The following is a 19,712-nucleotide window of genomic DNA, read 5'->3' as shown; positions in this document are numbered from 1 at the left end:
TGTTTCGGGAAATGTAGGCTTTGCAGCGACTCTACAATTGTTCGAGTGGAAAGCTCCGTTCTATCAGGCAAGCAGGCAGGCATCACTTTCAAATTGTGGATGGACTAAAATCTATAAGTGTTAAATATGTGCGACAGTTACCCGCCCCACAGCCAATATGTCTTCTTTGAGTGATGAATAGAAAAATTTACAGAAGCAAAAATGTGAAATTTTCCCACGAGTCCGAAAGTGTTGCCATCTGTTGTTTCTACCTATTTCTGTTCGTGATTTCAGCTGAGTTTATCATTCGGTTTTTCGGATTTGGGATTGCGGTACAGAAATGGTATTAAATGTGCCTAATAAACTTTAAAAGTTCTCTCATTGCTAAAGAAATTGGAGCTTATCCTTTGCTCCTTTCTAAGTGGTGACGTTAGTTAGTTGGCCTACGGCAAAAAAAATCAACTTTTGAACTAAGACAGATACGATTTTTTTTTTTCGACTGTAATCGATCGCTCTTGATGAGCTGATCATAGTATATGACATCCATTTCTTGGAACAAAAAATCCTTCATGAGGTATACCAGTTTGAAAGTTTCGAGGGGTTGACAACTTCAGTAGTAAGGTACACACTGAAACGAAATCTAGGCCGACAAAAATTGTGAGACATATAGAGACTTGTAAGCAACAGTCGGCTATTAGGTAATAATCACCTTCGCCAATGAGGGGTTAGCAACTTTTGCTAGTTGGTGTATCTATTATTTGTTTCCAGTGTATCTGATGGTAAAGCCAATTTGGTTCCAGTGGTAAGAAGTGTAGGGGACTTGTAAGTAATAATCCGCTGTTAGGCTACAGTCAACTTCAGCGATGAGGGGTTCGCAACTATGGTAGTTGGTGTACCCATTTATTTGTTTCCGGTGAACATGATGCGTATCGCGGGAGAGGGACTTAGAGGTAAGAATCGGTTCACTTTGGCCGAGAAACGGCTGTTAGCTCATAATTATCTTCGGCAATAAGGGGTTTGCCATTTTTGCTAGTTGGTGTACCTATTATTTGTTTCCGGTGTATTTGATGGTTAAACCAATTTGGTTCCAGTGGTAAGACATGTAGGGGACTTGTAAGTAATAAGTGGCTGTTGGGCTACAATCATCTTCAGCGATGAGGGGTTTGCAACTTTTGCTAGTTGGTGTACCCATTTATTTGTTTCCAGTGAACTTGACGTCTATCATGGGAGAGGGACTTGTAAGTAAGAATCTGTTCACTCTGGGCTAGGAATTTGTGCAAATTGGTGCACATTGTATTCGATCTCTTTAAATCTGACAGAATTAAGTGTTTTCACAACGGGTACAAACGATAACGTAAAACAATGAGGTAGTTTCGTAGTAATTAGTGTCACCTATGGTATTTTAATCCTGAAAAGTTACGGATAGCTTTATAATACCAACTAGATTATATAAGATATTGTTCCAAGTTTTCATCCGTCACGATGTCTACGATTGAAAAGGATAAAGTTCAACTGGCTGCAAAGTCAATTTAGTCCCTTCTTTCGATACTATTTTGTCGTTGTGTTTTCAACGCTGAGGAATAGCCTTTGATCATGTGATTACTGATCAATAGCGAAGAAACAAAACCAAAGTGTTGCTTTCGCAACACTTTAGTCGGCGAAGCCGGACAAAGGTTGCCGAAACACTTCACGTTGCCTGGGCAACGTAGGTCTAGTTTCAGTTACTTATTCATTAGTCCGTTGTGAAATAGATTTGGTGGGTCTGAAGAATTCTTTATACCATTTTAGATTAAACTTGAATTATTTCAGTGACAAGGTTTGGTTCAATACTTGTTGGTGATATAACGTTGGTACTTAGGACATGTCCTTTGTATGGCAACTATAAACAGATGTGAAATATCCAGAGTTATTTTGCTCTGACATGATAAGATATCTTGACATCTTGGAAGTTTTATGAGTTAGCCTATGAGCATACAAGAAAACAATAGATTGTTGTATTATTCAAGTGGGGATGGCAAGAAAAGAGCTGGAAAGAAATTTTATTATGGATTACATCACAAAATCAAGACCTTTCACACAGAAAACCTCAAGCAACTAGCCTCTCAAGGGGTACAAATTTCAACTGCTACAATGTCAGCATATTCTTCTCCAAGCTATGTTATATTTTGACCAAATATGCTTTCTTCCCCCAAAGTATATGGAATATGGATAACAGTGCCTTGACCACTGTACAAAGGCCAATCAAGATTGTTGCTAAGATAGGAATACGTCAAGTTAGAAAAGCAACTTTTGCAGATAGAGGACAGATTGTGACAATTCTTGCCTGAGTTTCAGCACCTGGAAGTTCAATTCCACCAATACTAATCTTCCCCCAAAAAAAGACAAAAGCAAGGATGACATTAGGGGCTCAACTGTTGCTGTTGCTTGCGTTGATTACAGTGGCTGAACTGCAGCTTCAATGTTCATTGAGTTTCTTCATCACGTTGTCTCCACTGTACAGCCTGGATAATCACAAATCTCCCGTATCAGTTCTGCTCTCTGAGATCTCATTATAACAGAGCTGGTTGTAGTTTCTCTGTATAAAATTCCTCAGTTTCATTGCGTTGCTTATCCCCTTTTATTCACCACATCAAACATCACTGCAGTTTTCAAACAACAGTTATTTACGCATTTATTGATGACTTTCTGCCATCAACTGTAACTGACCGGAACATTGGGTGAGCCTGCTTCTGAGCCAAGAGATGAAGATATGACTTCCTTAAATCCAGAATAAGGGGGAGGTGTAGCCTCTCAACACACATAACTCGCCTGCGCTTCAATCCGGAAAGTTTCACCTGTTATGATAAGGACATATCCATGAGCTTGTCCGAGAAAGGCAACGTCGAGAGGTCGAACAAAATCAGTCTGCAGAATACTGATGGATACTCCAGAGAAGAAACGATTGAGGGGTAAGCATGTTTCAAATAGCTATGAAAGTGAAAGAGGCTTTTACAAAACCTTGTGTAAGATCCAAATATGATAAGAAATCACCTTTCATTGAAAGTAACAGCAGGCCAAAAGAGGCTTCAGTCTTGGAAGATGCTTAAGGAGCCAATGAATCAGATCCAAAGGAAGGACTTTCAGTTGAGAGTAGCCCTCCTTTTTCTGCTTTAAATTTTGGCGACTTTGTGTTGGTTCTTGAGAAAAAAAAAAAAAAGAGCAAACTTTTTACCAATGGTGTTTGTGAAATCATTTCAAAACTTAAAAAATGACAAATTGCTCCATTCATGAAGTTTGCTCCTACTGACATAGTTTCACTATTATCACAACTATCTTGCTAAACATTGAGCCTTCAGGACAGACTACAAGACAAGGAGGACAGTTGTATTTCTTCTTGATCAATCTGAATTTGATATACTGTAAACACACGGACAGTGTTTTCCTTAATCCTTGTTTTACACACTTGTGCTTCTTTCTTTCTGTTTTATAGTTTTACTCCATTATCTCTATTAACTAGCTAGGCTTTGTATCAAGAAGACATATTAGGGTCTGTCCCAAGTATGGTTACTATTTATCCCATCTATAGAGCCCCACTCCATACTTGGGACAAAATAGGGGGTTGTGAAATTAATGCATTTCCTTAAAAACTGGATGAGCTTCCAGTTTATACCTTGTGGATAACTTTCTGAGTTAATGCAAAAGATGCTTAGAAATTTTTGTTTCCTAATCACAGAGGATGCGGGAGTTGGAGGCAAACAAAAAAAATTGTCCCAAGTATAGATAATCTTATCTATACTTATATCTATATACCTATATCTATCTACAAAGTATAGATAGAACAACAGTAATTGGTAACTGAGATGCATAATATCAGTTAAAGCAAGACTACCTCAAATGAAAACGATTTTCAAAATGCACCATAATTAAATAATACCTTATTAAATTTAAATAATAAAGGACGCCTGAACAGCTTCCCTTTCAATCTTTAAGGGTCTTTGGCAAAAAAAAAACTATTTCATCTGAATGAACCAGTAGATAAATTTTCTGGACAACTTTTTCTTGATTGTTAAAACGAAGGATCAGCATGATGATAACAGTTGCGCGTAAACGATACTTTGTGGTTTACTTTTTTTTCACACTCTACTGTCCATTTTAGCTTAATTTTGGCAGGTAATACATTTAGATAGAGTAAGAAGTCTAAATCAAATATCTTAAAGGAACGAAACTGAATATTAAAGCAGGTAGTATTGTATAAGATCGAAAGATGGCAACCGAAAATCTAATATAAGTCGACTAAATAGAAGCCAGCAGTCTTATTAGCTTAATTCACCTATGACGAACACAATTTAAGAAATCTATGAATGGTTTGAAAAAGGTTCTGGACTAGAAAAACATATTTTCAAGGCTTTTTTCCGGAATTTGTTCGGATTTAAAACCGTCATACAAAATTGAAAGTTATAAATAAAAGGAAATTTCAGTTATCATTAGTTAGACTTTTATGTCCTAATCAACGCTTAAAAGCGAGTCCATCAGGATTGTACTTGGAAGAATTTTTTACCATTTATTGTTTTCACGGAACTTTGCTAGAATTAGGTAGGACTATTATGCAGCCAACTAATGATAATATCTTTCTAAGCCAACATAAATGAAAATTAAAAACACAAAAAATACTGACCTGAGAGCAAATCTTTGGGGACCAAAAAGATCCAAATTATGAAAGGTACAAACACGCTAAAATCACTCCTTATTTTTAGCTTTAATCAATATAACCCGACTAATTTTCAGTCTTTTGAACATTTAATTTCACAATTTTACATTCCAGTTTTTTTTTTTGAAAATTTTCATTTTGGAAAATTATCGCGTTTCTTTTTTAAGAGACTAACTGTTGGGGTGGCACGTGGGGGCGCTTCGCCCCCCCCCCAAGCCCCCCCGCGCGCGTAAGTCGTTACGCGCCATTGTAGTTGTGTCCCTGTGTCCCACCTGCGAATATAGATAGATATATATATATATATATATATATATATATTTTTAAATACGTAATAGTTAAATAAAAAACAACAGTTAGTTATATAGTAATAGTTAGAATATACAACATTCTTGGCTGTCCCATTGTTTGTGCATATAAATAGATTGTCAGGTTTAACGACTCTTGAACATGCAACATATAATTGTCCATGGGAAAAGAAATCTGTATTCAGATCTATACCTCATTATTCTAATGATTGCCCTTGAGCTTTGTTAATGGTGATTGCTAATCGAACATTCCCTGCGTCCCCGTCGTCATTTATATATCCCCCGGTGCCCCCCGGCGTCCCCGTTGTTGTTATTTCCCTGCGTCGCGGTCGTCATTTATATTCCCTGTGTCCCGGTCGTCATTTTTGTCCCGGTCGTCATTTGTGTTCCGGTGTCCCGGTCTGTGATTTCTCTTTGAGTGTCCTGGTCGTCATTTATATTCCCTGTGTCCCGGTCGTCATTTGTGTCCCGGTGCTTTGTTGATGGTGATTGCTAATCGAACATTCCTTGTGTCCCGGTCGCTTTCTCTTTGAGTGTCCCGGCCGTCATTTATATTCCCTATGTCCCTTTCGTCATTTGTGTCCCGATGTCCCGGTCTGTAATTTCGTCAGTCGACAAACATGACGTCACTCGACACACAGACACACAAACAACTTATTTATATATATATAGATATAAATCTCACCTAGGCTGGCTAAAAATCCTAGAAATTATACATAAAGACTAAACCATACAGCAAAAAATCCACCAAGAAATAAAAGAAAACTTTGTACAAAAAAAAAACTCACAGAAGAAAATCACCCTAAGAGGTAAATCGATATGGACGGCAATCGTGCTTGTGGGGGGCAATTCAAAAGTCTCCTGGATTAACATACAAAGAAAATAGACAAACCCTGGTGGAAGCGGTTGCGGCCTTTCCCAAGTAGTTGTTCTCGTAGAATGATCAACATAATACTTTCGGCCATATTTGTCGTATCGCATCTCCCATCTGAAAAATACGAGCATGTTAAACAGTTAGCTTAGTACAATAGCGTAGTTTGTTAATTGACGGAACAGTTTTCCACCTTTGAAATGAGCTGGCAGCAATAAATTCTCAGCCCCCGCCCGAAGAAACAAATAATAAATAAAATTTTGTATCAAAATAATATATCTCTTTCAAGTGACTTAATTTTCCAAAATATTCTGATAATGCCCAAAGATGGTTGATCCCACTTTTGAAAGGCATGGTAGATTGAGCTATGTCAACTATGATAATTTATGAATGAATTCTAATATGCCTGATAGCTAGGGGATAATTCATCAGCAGATTATACTTAAAACATTCTAGAGGTAACTGTTGACCTCATTTTTGTCAAGATGATCTATTAAAAAAAGCAATTTATTGAGAAAAATGCCAAGCGACAATAAAGGAAGCGTATTCGAAGCCCATAAGTGCATTTATCTTTGACTAATTTTGTGGCAGACATAGAAGAAACAAAAATGACCTTCTTTAATGCTGGTCTGAGTCGGAACTTTTAAACTTACATTTTCATCCATTTCTAGAATATTCAGATTTCATGTCGGGTTTCCATTTTTTGTTTTACTCGGAAGTTTTTCAAAGGTGGACACAGAATACCACGTGAATACTTAGAAAGCCACGCTGAATAGTGATAAGGCTTTAAAAATGATCTAGAGATCCCATAGGAGACGGCCAGAGCAGGAACTTCGAACAGGGTGGCATGGAACAATGATTTGTCAATGTGTTAGGTGGTAATCCCACCGCAGGTTTTGCTGTAGATCAGATTATTACTCTTACTGATCGATAACCCGTTAGAAAGAATATAAATAAACAGAAAAATATATACATACAAAAATAGAAGGACGGAATATAGAAAAATAATAAGAAAAATGAAGCGCAATTTATCATATTTCAAAGTCACACTAGTTCACGAATAATTCGATTTAATCACATCAGCTCAGACATTGTCTAATTCTTCTTTCAATAGCTGGGAAGGGTTCTGTAATGTGGTAATTCTTTGATTTGCCACTACTTCTATACCACACGGGGAGTCGTACAAGAATCTTGGTATATCAACAGAGTTCGCCTCTTATGGTCGTCTTATTCGTGGTCGTGAAAACTTTCCAGAAGGTTGTCAGGGGTAAGAGCTGAAGAGGTGTCAGCAGCACTATAAAGCTGGGCAAGGAAAAAACAGTTCAGACCATTTTCGTAGGGAGCGCATAATCCGTACGACTTCTAAAAATGGTAACAGAAATGGTGAATCAGTGACAACCAAGTGTACTTCAACATGGATGAAATAAGGAAATCCAGGTACAAAAGTGAGTCGCACTTTCAAGGCATAGCTCATCCTAACAGTAAGCTTACATTTTAGCTTATTCTTGGAACCGTACAACAACGAGTTTGTTCTGTGATTGGTTAAATGAAAGCCTATTGGCCTTGTTAGCCTCAACAATGTTCAACGTCTTTGTAATGTTTTCATTTATTCACTAGGCAAAAAATGAACAAAACCAATGTTTGTGGACGGTTTTGACGCCCTCTTCTCTAAAGATTTTTAGATATTTCAGTGGAAACCAATTATTTTTTATTAAAAGTTTCAGATATTTGATCTAATATTGAAGATGCACGAAATATGCGGAGATAAAAAAAGAAAAAAGAATTTAGTGGCTTTAAAGAAAAAAACGCAAAAAAGTGATCAACTGCCAATTTCTAAATGTCGATTTTCAACTTTTTCACCGTGTCACCGTGATGACCATTCATGGCCAATTTCTGACTTTTATTTTTTTTTTGCCAATTTTTTTCGTTTAATTGGAATGGGAAATTTTTTTTAGAAAAACATGCTTGAATACAACATATAATATAGAAATGAAACCACTTTTTTTTTGCTTTTTGACCAAACAATCGATCAAAGTCTGTTTTCGTTTCTCGACTCGATTTCTAGCGGAATGAACAGTTTTATGATGCTCTTTTTCTTCTCCTTTAGTATACACGATCCCAACATTGTTTTGGCCAGTTTCAAGTCAAATGAATCTATCATCAAATCTAGCTTCAAGTAACATATCTGGAAGTTTCTGTGCTGAAGGAAAAGCAGCTTTTCGCCTCTCAATTTATTTATTTTACAAGTTTTCAATTGTTCGTTTCTTTCTTCAATTTCTCTGGGCCTGTTAATAGCTTCTTCTTTCTTTCTAATTTCTAGCTACTTCTATTGCTTTTTTTCTCTGCTTCTTATTCGTCACTACTACAAAGAGATGCTTTCTCTAGGTCCAGCAGTTTACGTTTATTGCGTATAGGCCTGGCTCCAGCCTTTCACGGGTAATAGTTCTGAAATATCTAACATACCCTCTGGACGCTGGACAACTTTCCTGGCACCAGGGAGTCAAATAGTGACAAATCTGTCATCCGCATCTTCTTTACCAAACATTTGGCTGCGCCCTTGAAGTGATCCCTCACTCTTAGCAACAAGAGCTAAGAGCTCATATGGCACTTGTGACGAGGCCGGAAGAGCCAAGAGCTCATATGATATGACCTCTATCAAAATTCTAAGAATCAATAGACTGATTTAAAAGGAAAATCAGAGGCTTTATGTCGGTCGGGATTTCAAATAAGAGCTCTGAGTCACGAGGTCCTTCTAAACATCAAAAATCATTAAGATCCGATCACCCACTTGTAAGTTATAAATACCTCATTTTCTCTAATTTTTCCTTTCCCCTTCAGTCCCCAAGATGGTCGAATCAAGGAAAAGGACTTTTTCAATTCAATTTGTGCAGCTCACTGACACATCTACCAATTTTCATCGTCCTAGCACGTCCAGAAGCACCAAACTCACCAGAGCACTGAACCCCACCCCTAACTCCACCAAAGAGAGCGAATCCAGTACGGCTACGTCAATCACGTATCTATGACATTTGCTTATTCTACCCACCAAGCTTCATCCCGATTCCTCCACTCTAAGCGTTTTTCAAGATTTCTGATTTCCCCCTCCAACTCCCCGCAATTTCAACAGATCTGGTCGGGGTTTGAAATAAGAGCTCTGAGACATGATTCTCTTCCAAATATCACATTTCATTAAGATCCGGTCGCCCGTTCTTAAGTTAAAAATACTTCAATTTTTTCTAATTTTTCCAAATTAACACCCCCCAGCTCCCCCAAAGTGAACGGATCCTTTCCAATCATGTCAATCACGTATCTACAACTTGTGATTATTCTTCCCATCAAGTTTCATCCCGATCTCTCAACTCTAAGCGTTTTCCAAAATTTGCTTCCCCTCTCCAACCACCTATGTCCCCGGATCCAATTCGAGTCGAAAATGGAGCATCTGAGACATAAGATCCTTCTATATATCAAATTTCATTAAGATCCGATCACCTATTCGTAAGATAAAGATACCCCAATTTCCACGTTTTCAAAGAATTCCGGTTTTCCCTTCCAACTCCCCCCAATGTCAGGGTATCTGGTCGGGATTTAAAATAAGAACACTAAATCACAAGATCCTTATAAATATCAAATTTCACTAAGATCTGATCACCTGTTCGTAAGTTAAAAATACCTCATTTTTTCTATTTTTTCCGAATTATCCCCCTCCCCCAACTCTACCAACGAGAGCGGATCCAGTCCGGTTATGTCAGTTCCGTATCTTCGACTTGTTTTTGTTCTTCCCACCCAGTTTCATCCTGATCTCCCCGATTTAAGTATTTTCTAGGATTTCCGGTCCCCCTCCCCAACTGCCCCCCACAATGACACTGAATCCAGTTGGAATTTAAAATGAGAGATCTGAGTTACGAGATCCTTCTAAATATTAAGTTTCATGAAGATCCAATCACTCCTTCGTAAGTTAAAAATACGTCCTTTTTTCTAATTTTTCAAAATTAACCCCCCCCCCCCCTCAACTCCCACAAATAGAGCAGATCCGTTTCGATTATGTCAATCATGTATCTAGGACTTCTGCTTATTTTTCCCACCAAGTTTCATCCCGAACCTTCCGCTCTAAGCGTTTTCCAAGATTTTAGGTCCCCCCCCAAACTCCCCTGATGTTACCAGATCTGGTCGGGATTTAAAATAAGAGCTTTGAGACACGATATCCTTCTAAATATCAAATTTCATTGAGATCCGATCACCCGTTCGTAAGTTAAAAATAATTCATTTTTTCTAATTTTTCAGAATTAACTCTCTACCCCCCCCCCCCCCAACTACCCCAAGAGAGCGGATCCGTTCCGGTTATGTTAATCACGTATCTAGGACTTGTGATTATTTTTCCCACCAAGTTTCAACTCGATTCCTCCACTCTAAGCGTTTTCCAAGAATGTAGGTCCCCCCCTCCAACTCCCCCCAATGTCAACGGATCTGGTCAGGATTTAGCTCTGAGGCACGATATACTTCCAAACATCAAATTTCATTAAAATCCCATCACCCGTTCGTAAGTTAAAAAAACTTCATTTTTCTATTTTTTCCAAATTGGTTAATACCAAGTGCCATAAAAAAAAATTCTGTAAAAATTTGTCGATGCTTCTGACATATTTCCGTACCGCTTCACTGACAATGTCACCTGGAAGTGGAGCGTAAAGATTTCTGAAAGGCAACGTTAAAATAGTCAATTATTCTGCAATGCTAGAGGTACTCTTTGCCGAAAAACTTCCCGGCAAATACTTCCACTATCGATTTCAACTTATAATAAAGCAAGTGGATAGGAGGTTTAACGCGTTGAATTGTGACAGTCACATCATAAACTACAGAATTGTCTGAAATAAACTAGCGTTCTACCTTCACTGTGTCTCGCTTTAAAAGTTTTGTAGTCTCCAAACACAAGGGCGACTTCCAGCCTAATAGCCAAAGCTTCCAGGCCGACTGTAAGCTAGCGCGTCAGGGTATATTTTATCAAGTACGTGTTTTGTCATCTTCTTTTCTGTCTCAATTTTCTCTACGTCATCTATACTGATTGGCTGCACATAGAAGAAGTTGTACAACGAAACGATTTGCCGAGAGGAATGATTCCTCGGTTCTTCGATAGTCTTCCGGAACACATGAGTCTTCAGTCTCCATCTCGAATCCAACCTGTGAGCATTTTGGTTATTGCTCGGTGAACAAATTTTATCTTTCGGACCATTAACCTCTTAAAAAAAGATGGTTAGACAAAGACTAGTTTGTCCCGAATGTAGGCTGAGAGTCTTTTCGAATTCTGCGAAATGTGGAGGGTGCAATTGCTCGTTCCATGCAGGAGCGGAAAAGTGTGCCAAAATTAATACGACTAACTGGAGTGAGAGCTGGTGTTGTCCGGACTGCTCCTCTAAGAAAATATCATCCATACAGGTAAATTCTTTAAACTCACCTGTTTTACTTTCACCTTGTACCCCCGTTCACCAAATGCAAGAGCTAGGATGCTTAATATCCTAAAGGAACTTAAATCACCAATGCCCCCCCCATCTCGCATGAGTTTATTTCAACTTCTCCCTACCTCCAGCATGAATGACGTCCCCCCTTTTGAAGTTGCTTGTCAGACAGAGGGCACTGCCGTTTTTACCGTCGATGTATTCTCTACTCTTGACACCACCAATGGAAAACTAAAAACCTGCTTATATGAGATATCTGTTCAGACCAAACCCTAATCACGTTCTACCAGTGATAATATAACGTATCCAAAACCCATATATTTATATATATATATATATATATATATATATATATATATATATATATATATATATATAAATATATATATATATATATATATATATATATATATATATATATATATATATATATATATATATATTATCCTTAGATAAACTTGCTGAGAATTGCGAACTATACACTGCCATAAAGATATTCGAGCAGTTGAAGGAACTCATTTGACAATAATCAGAGGAGTCAACTTCGAACAATCGAGCTTCCGATGCTCCCCAGTTGCAAACTCCAAATATGTCAATTATTACTAGGATTTATATAGCTATTTGGGTAGGTAAATTTCAGCTGCTTGAACCCATGAAACTTGAAGGAGCATATATCAACTTCGCTTAAATCCTACCCCTTATTTTCTTTTAATTCAACAAAGAAACAGAATAAATTAACTTCCTAGTTTCAACACCGTCTTTTTACGGACAGCAGCAAACGCTTAGTTTCCTTCAAAAACATCTTCAGAAATTGCACACCCAGCAATTTAAGTCACAGGTCTAGTTTGACATGTTTGATATTTAAGTAAATAAATCCTGTTCGGCGCCATAGATGGCCAAAAAGATACAAAGTACCCTATTTTAGTTGGTTTTTGTTTGTATTAATTTAAAATATACGCTCAAATGCTGCCATTTTTCATTCTCTTTATATTATTGTTATTTACTTCAGTATACGATGGGGGAAAGTCAACAGTAACTTGTATGGCTAATATTATAATAGAAATAATAAAATGAAAAGACAGATCGACAATTCTCAAAATGTCTGTTGAGATATAACACATATGGCATATTAGATATATAACAACATGAGTTCTGTCTGATATCAATGCCAGACAAAAAGAAATAGCCTTCCCAACTCTAATTGGTATTTCGCTTATATTAATTTGAAGAGATTTATCCAATTAATCCCTCCTAGGGATACTGACAAAAATGATTTTTTTTTTCAATGTAGAGCCACTACCCCTCCCTCTCTTCGGAAAGATATTCTGATACTGAAAGGTGGTCTACCTATATTATACCTGTAAATGCGTATATTTTAACATGAGCATTAGTACATTAAACTTCCTTTTTCTTAGAGGGGGAGGCTGTAGATAATTTTCTATTGTTGCCTTCTCCTTTTTCTATCTTTTCTTTATCTTTGCTTTTTTCCTCATTTTCAAGTTATTTCCAATCAGCGTATCATGAAAATTGTCTCAATTAAAATCCAAAGTTTCTAGAAAAATTAAACTTACCCTTGAGGCAACGGCTCTTCTGAAGAAGGCGTTGGGTTTGAATCTCCAGTTGCTGCCGAAGAAGTAATAGCTGTTGTTGACGATGCTACTGCCATATTGGGCAACGGAATCGCCCCGTTCCCAACCGGCTCTGAACTGTTGGGATTCACGTTGGAGGGAGGTGCAGTTAATAACACTGTTCGATTTGTAAGTGATTGAGACGATGGTCCACCTGAAAGAAACCATGAAAAAGGACAATTAGAATGAATTAAATCAGAAGTGTTTATTGCAGTTAATCATTCTGTAAAAAATTACAGCTCAAATTGCTGGCTTGTGATGATGAGATGAGATGAAAATTTAAACCTTAAGCACCATACAAACATTGCTGCTTTTATCAAAACAAGTTGAAAATTTCTTACAACTTGGACATAACAGGGAGATCAAGACATGAGCTATCTTTCGAGGAATACATTTTTATGGGTAGAAACAGACGATAACTAACCTTAGTTTGCTCCTAAAATCAAATAACAAAGAAAAAACTTATTGCTTTTCTCTACACTAGCTTGCCAGTTTTTTTACTATTGCTATGATTGTTCGAAAATTATCAAGCAAGACTTTTATATCCATGTTAAACAACTTCCTTCCGATCCATTTTACCCTATCTCCGCTATTTTTTCCAGTGATACCTTTTACATTTTTGTGTTAAATTATGCATCCAATTGAAATTTATATCTTGACTTAAAAAGAAAGCGACATTTTACCCCTTCATTCTAATTTGTGTGATAATTTTCAAGGATCACTGTTTTTCGTTCTTTTTTTTTCGAGATTTGGGTGTTTTGGACTACAGAGCAAAATGGTTTAATTCTTTATGACGGTTGTCTTATGTCATCAAATTATTTCATGAGAAATTCGGGCAACAATCTTTTTTATATTTTTCCGTTCTGAACACACTAAATTTTTAGAGCTTCATTCAATAGATTAGTTTTTGAATTTAGCACAAAAATTGGTACTTACAATTTTTTGTTCTCATTAGCAAGTCAGCCTTTTTTTAGAATCAAATTACCAAAAATTCAATCCATCAAACACTCCCCCCCCCCCCCCGAAAAAAACAACAAATGTACGTGATATAAGTTGTAACAAATTTTACACGCTAAGAATATATAATATAGAATGCTAGGATACAGAATTTGGCTTCTTAAAAATTTCATTCATTAACCTCTTATATAAATATAAACATTTCTAGGTAGATCCAGGCAAAAATACGACTTTATTAGGGGAAGGGGGTTGCACCAGTTTAAGAAAGAGCATAAAAAGGGTATTATATTAAGAATATATTAATCTGTCGATATGATCCACAAAATTTCGAGCGACAGCATAGATGGGCTTAAGAGCAATTAAAAGTCGATCGTAAAGATGAGGGACAATGTAAAAAAAGAAAAAAACTGCCTAATCAAAACCCTTACAAGGAAAGTTTAGTCACTCCCAAGGATTTCGAGATAGTATCTACGCAATCGAAATTAATTAGATAAGAAGCAACATAGAATCTATCAGGCATTTCAAAAGGATGTAAGAGTGAGCTAAATAATTTCTTTTTTCATATACTATGAAGTTCAGTTTCAATGATTAATATAATCAAAATACTCACATTAATGTGATATCTTTAATAATAAATTTTAAAAATGAAATATTCTCTCAGTCATTTTGTGTATAATAGGCTGGACAATTGATAGACTTCAAAAATGGATTTTCTACTTACATAGCATATATTTTTTCCCCATTCTACTTTTGTTTTTCATTTTTATATGGATTTCTCCATGGATTTACAAATTAATCGGTTTAAACTTAACCTTATGGTAGCGGTATCAAAGAAATAGAATGATTTCCCATTAGACATTAATTAATATCTTTCTTTGGATTTTTAAAGGTAAATTTTACGCTTAATTTACATTCATCCTAAGTGTTCTTCCTTATTATCATTTCTCTATAAATTTTCTTTCTTTCTTTCTTTTTCTGTCACTTGTGTTTTTACTCACAAACCATATAGGTTACTGTAATTTACGCAAACGGCCCAGGAGCACTATGGTCTTCCTTTAAAGTGACTCTTACGATTTATTTTTGTAGAATTTTAGAACAGGCTCTAACCCCGTTACAGATCCTTGAACACCTGGCAATGCAACAATGCCTTTAAAGAATTCGAAAGAGGATTTCATTACCTTTGTTCGCTTCTCAAATCTGTCATTACAAATCTAATTACAGAAAAATGTCAAGACAATACATTCACCAAAAGAGAAATATTAACGAAATATTTCTCAATATCTGAAAAATTTGGTAAACAAATGTACAACTATCCAAAACACTTGAGGGTGGAAGACCCACAATTTACCGAGCTACAAGTTTAACAGAAATCTGTTGCCACAGAATAAGGAACTTACAGCAAGATCTCTTTGCGAAGCGCCATATTTTTTAAGTTGTCAAAGTTATTTTTTGTTTTCTTTTTTTCTTCTTTAACTTTTTAAAATCATTTTTAACTCTTTCTACTATTTTGCACAGCCCCGCCACTCCCTTTCACAACTACTAATTCCTTGGGCTCTATTAATGATTGGCAAAAAAAAAAATCAAAAAAAGTTTATCAGAGACAAGCAGAGAAAAATATTCAAACCTAAAATATTCATACTACCTAAGGGCTAGTATTTGGGGTGTACTGAAGGCGAAACTTATTTTGAAGTTTTTCTTTTTTCATTAAAACATTCAAAAATTAGACACTGCCCAAACTTACGAGAGTTATATGGATGGAATACCGGGAGGAATTCATATATTCAGATTTTTTCCGAGTCCCACAACCGCCATGTCTTACTTGATCTGTTTGCAATAATTAAATTTTTATCTTAATATCAAAGTTTAGTTTTGGTGATAATAGGCAGCAAGATTTTAATTCCTACAACAACAAAAAATCGCTTTTTACGTCTTCAGGAAAAAAATGATTCATTATTAAGACGATTCTTAATAAGTACTCCTTTCTACAGATTTATTCATTAGGGTAGTCAATACAAGAGGTTAAGATACGGCAACACCAACGTCCCGATTGACAGTGGACGTTTTCATGGACGTGCAGTAAAGCTTAAGCATGTAAAATTTCTCTTTCACCAGGCGAACAGTTTTTCCATAGCATTGATGATACATTCAACCGTTAATTGTCGGCACCTTATCGAAAATGCAAAAAAAAAAAAAAAAAAGTAAACAAACCTCTATTTACATCACCAACGGAATGTGAAGGCGTTGATAGACTTGGTCCAACCGCGGCTTGTACAGCACTTGCAGTTGCATCTGAACGCCGTGAACGATGTGTTCGAACTTGAATACTTCCTTCTCCTGAAGCAGACCCATTGGGAATTGGACGATTAGGCAAGCTATTTCGTCTTACTATTTCTCCGCCTAAGATAAAAAAAAACTAAAAAAGAGAACTTATCATCTAGTAAAACTGATAATCTTTATGAGATCCCCAGATAGTTGACAAATTGGCTATGGACGAGATGGACTAAATCCATCCGTCCGTTCCAGAGGAGGGAATAGGAAGCAAAAAAAATTTAGTGACGAAACAAAAAAAATGCCTTCTGTGGAGTCATTGGAATAACAAAAAAAGAAAATATAGATAAAATTAGCCCATCACAAAGACAACAAGGATATTTTTTCTTTGAAATTACTCTTCAGTGTTTGAAATGGGTGTGTTTAAGTCTACGAAACGTCTTAGTTTAGTGATTGGCGTGTCTTTCTACGATTTATTTTTCCTCCTAGATAATGAAAGAGGGATAGAAAAAATTTGAAACCTATATAAAAAAAAACTACAATACAGAAATACAAAATCAAAACAAAGTTGAATATCATAAAAATTGAAGAAGACTTTTCTGCGAATACCAAGATTCATAATTGGCAACAGAATGTATTGCCTTACTGGTCAAATTTGTACCATTAATGGCAGACGGATGCTGACTGTCCCTAAGGGCATAGATACTGGGCCCATAGGAAGAATATCTTTATACACTATCACTGTAGATAAATTTAGACAGCACAATCATCCCCAATGTCAACCATTAGGCAGGGCCGGATCAAGATGCAACTGCTCCGGTGGACATTTAAACAAGTAGAAACGTAAGCGACATTAGATTTTTGTTTCCACGGGTAGACAAGTCAGATTTCTCTTGAACGCGATACTGGGCTTCACCTATGTAACGTTAACTTTTAAAGAATCTAATGTTAAAATAATTTATTCCAATACTTAAACAAAAATCGGTAATTAGTAGTGTAATATTATTATTAGATGTTTTTTAGAAATTACAAAGTCTTGAGTTGGTTTCAAAGGCATTTTGAGAAAGTTTCTACCAAAATACGTGTTCCAAAGTAATATATACTGGATCGCTGCTGGTAGATGAAATGGGAGGAGCTGTTTGTACGCGCCGAAAATGCAGTAGCCAAAAATTATTGAGTTTGATTATATTATCTATATTTATATAAAGCTGTGGGTTTTGTTTTCTTCTGACCTGGCAGTGTAACAGTGATCCGTGTGAAACCCTAAGACATCCAGATGCCTTACGCGTAGAGACAGAATTGCAGTACTTGAGCAAAATTGTTTGGCAGCGTCAGGTCCTACTTACAAAGAAGTAAACTATCTCATCAGGGAACTTACAGGAAAGAAGTATTTGACAAACAAACCACACAAGAAGAACAGGCTCTCAAGACAAAAAAGGACCGTGAAGAGACATTGCTGGTTAGAGAAATGTTTGAAAATTTCAGTTTTTTTTGAAGATTTCTAAGCAGTCAGAAACATAGTGACTGGAATAACAAATTCCTTAGAATCAAATACGAATTATATGCTGCTCCTTTATCACTGTTTGACGATGCTGGGTTCACCTTGAGACCAAAAAGCCTATTCTTGCGAAAGTTTTGTCTGAAACTTGTAGAGAAGCAGATTACTTGTGCTCAAGAGTAAAAAACATTATAGGACCAGATCCTAATGATTTGGATGACGGAGTTCTCCTCCATATATATGCATGAAAAATTGGAACCAGGTTTTGAATTATATTGAACAATACTTGCCGTTTATTTAAACCCAGTAATCATTCCCTAAAAAGTCTAATAGATATGATGAAGGACCTGCAACTAAAGAAAAGACCTAAAGCAGACATGTGAAATTTAACGGAAAAGACGCGTTATTTGCTGCAAATACATTTCTTGAAATGCACAGGGATGAATTTCTATCAAACACGAAAAATAAAAGAAAATGACTGAGGCGATGTTCCTGTACATGCCTAGTGAAAGCTTATGTCAAAGGGCATCGAAGTTATTCGCACAGAAAGGGACGCGTATGTAAAGAACGTTAAAACTCCCAATAATAACACTTACAATCCAAAACCGAAACAAGCGGTGCATGGGAAATACATATGATGAAAATAGGCTTGGTAATAGAACTCTGTAAGTTCATACTTTTGTTCAATTGCTAAAAGCACGTTTAATCTATATGAGAAGCTCACAAGACTGAAGGTGAGCATAAAGGAAGAGATAGTTAGCAGTGATGAACGAGCTTTACGCTCCATTTACGGACACAATCGTGATGAAGACCTAAACTCAGCTCACTATCGTACATTTGCAAAAAAGCTCTAGACATTCTTAAAAGTTGTGCATCCTTGATACTTGACACGCACCCTTGTTTCCATCTAGTTAATCTTAAAAATTGTTTGCTACCCAGGACTTCAGCAAAGGATAGACAATTCTACAAAAGAAGCATACAATTTATATTCGGTAGTATTACAAAAGCGAGTGTTGTGCAGGTTATAAGTCATTTTTATTTTTCAGTATCTATAACCTAGACTAGCTTAGAAAGATCCCTAATCAGCAAAACAGGGTAATTAATAGATTTTCGGACTTAACCCTTTTCACTTCAAACATTTTGTCGCCACTGTATTTTGGTTGTAATAACAGGAGGCGGTGAGTTTCAGCTATATATCTACTAATAACTTCTGTAAGTGGCTTTTCTAAGGGGAGAGGGCATCCTTCACGCCACTCTAAAATAAGAGATTCTTCCCAATCCCTCTAACACATGTGTGTAGATAAAATTTAAAAGCATTTTGAGGTGGAAGGGGGTGAAGGAATTCAATTTAAGGAGCAAACCAAAATCAGTCTTAACAATAAAAATATGAGCTATTGCAATAGCAATGGACAAATACGTATAAACGTAATAAAAACAATGGTAGACTTAAAACATTTATCCAGAAAAATTATCTCCCTTTTATGTTGCCAAAACCTTTTACTTGGAAGTGTACACACAAAAAATTGCAGTTAAGAGTATTCGCTTCCTCTTTTTTTCTTCATCTACCAAAAGCACACGAGCTAATTTTAAAAATACTTACCATTATTAGAATTTTGACTGTAGCGAGGAGGTTCTGGTACAAGGCTCATATCGATGTTAATGCCATCTAGCACCACAAAAAGACTACCAAGAGTTGTACGGCAGTTTCTTGATATGGAAGAACCTTCCAGATTAAAACATTTCTGAAGTAGAGAAAGCTTTCCATCTTTGCATTGAAGCAGAGGATAGAGATCTAAATCAGCTTCTCCAATTAAAGTGTCCCGACGAAAAAGACTATGATGGAGCAGACGCATCTGTATTTTCGAGTATGGGGTAACCAATCTGCACAGAAATAACTTCATAAAAATACCATATACATCCATGATTAAAGCAGTATTTAAAGGCATCTACGATACAAGGTTTCAAGCAAACATTTATTTCTTTTCTTATTACATTTTTAACAGGTAGCTGAGGGAAGTAATTAAATTAAAAGATTTTTTATTTTATTCTGATAACTCATTTTTACCTGCTCT

The 19,712-nt window shown here is 36.3% G+C and overlaps 1 protein-coding gene across 1 annotated transcript in view; it reads right to left on the bottom strand.

The window, feature by feature from the left end:
• Window positions 1–19,712, bottom strand: part of LOC136034775 (E3 ubiquitin-protein ligase Su(dx)-like) — a 67,087-nt gene that overhangs the window by 26,309 nt on the left and 21,066 nt on the right. Inside the window, exons 3-6 of the mRNA XM_065716187.1 lie at window positions 19,241–19,521; window positions 16,083–16,271; window positions 12,861–13,071; window positions 5,864–5,959 (exon numbers count right to left, since the gene is read on the bottom strand). Of these exons, the coding sequence (XP_065572259.1) occupies window positions 5,864–5,959; window positions 12,861–13,071; window positions 16,083–16,271; window positions 19,241–19,521 (777 nt within the window). The remainder of the gene's footprint in view (window positions 1–5,863; window positions 5,960–12,860; window positions 13,072–16,082; window positions 16,272–19,240; window positions 19,522–19,712) is intronic.

The sequence above is a fragment of the Artemia franciscana genome, chromosome 13 (assembly GCF_032884065.1).
Source record: "Artemia franciscana chromosome 13, ASM3288406v1, whole genome shotgun sequence".
NCBI classification, from domain to species: domain Eukaryota; kingdom Metazoa; phylum Arthropoda; class Branchiopoda; order Anostraca; family Artemiidae; genus Artemia; species Artemia franciscana.
This window is presented reverse-complemented; position numbering and strand designations above follow the sequence as displayed.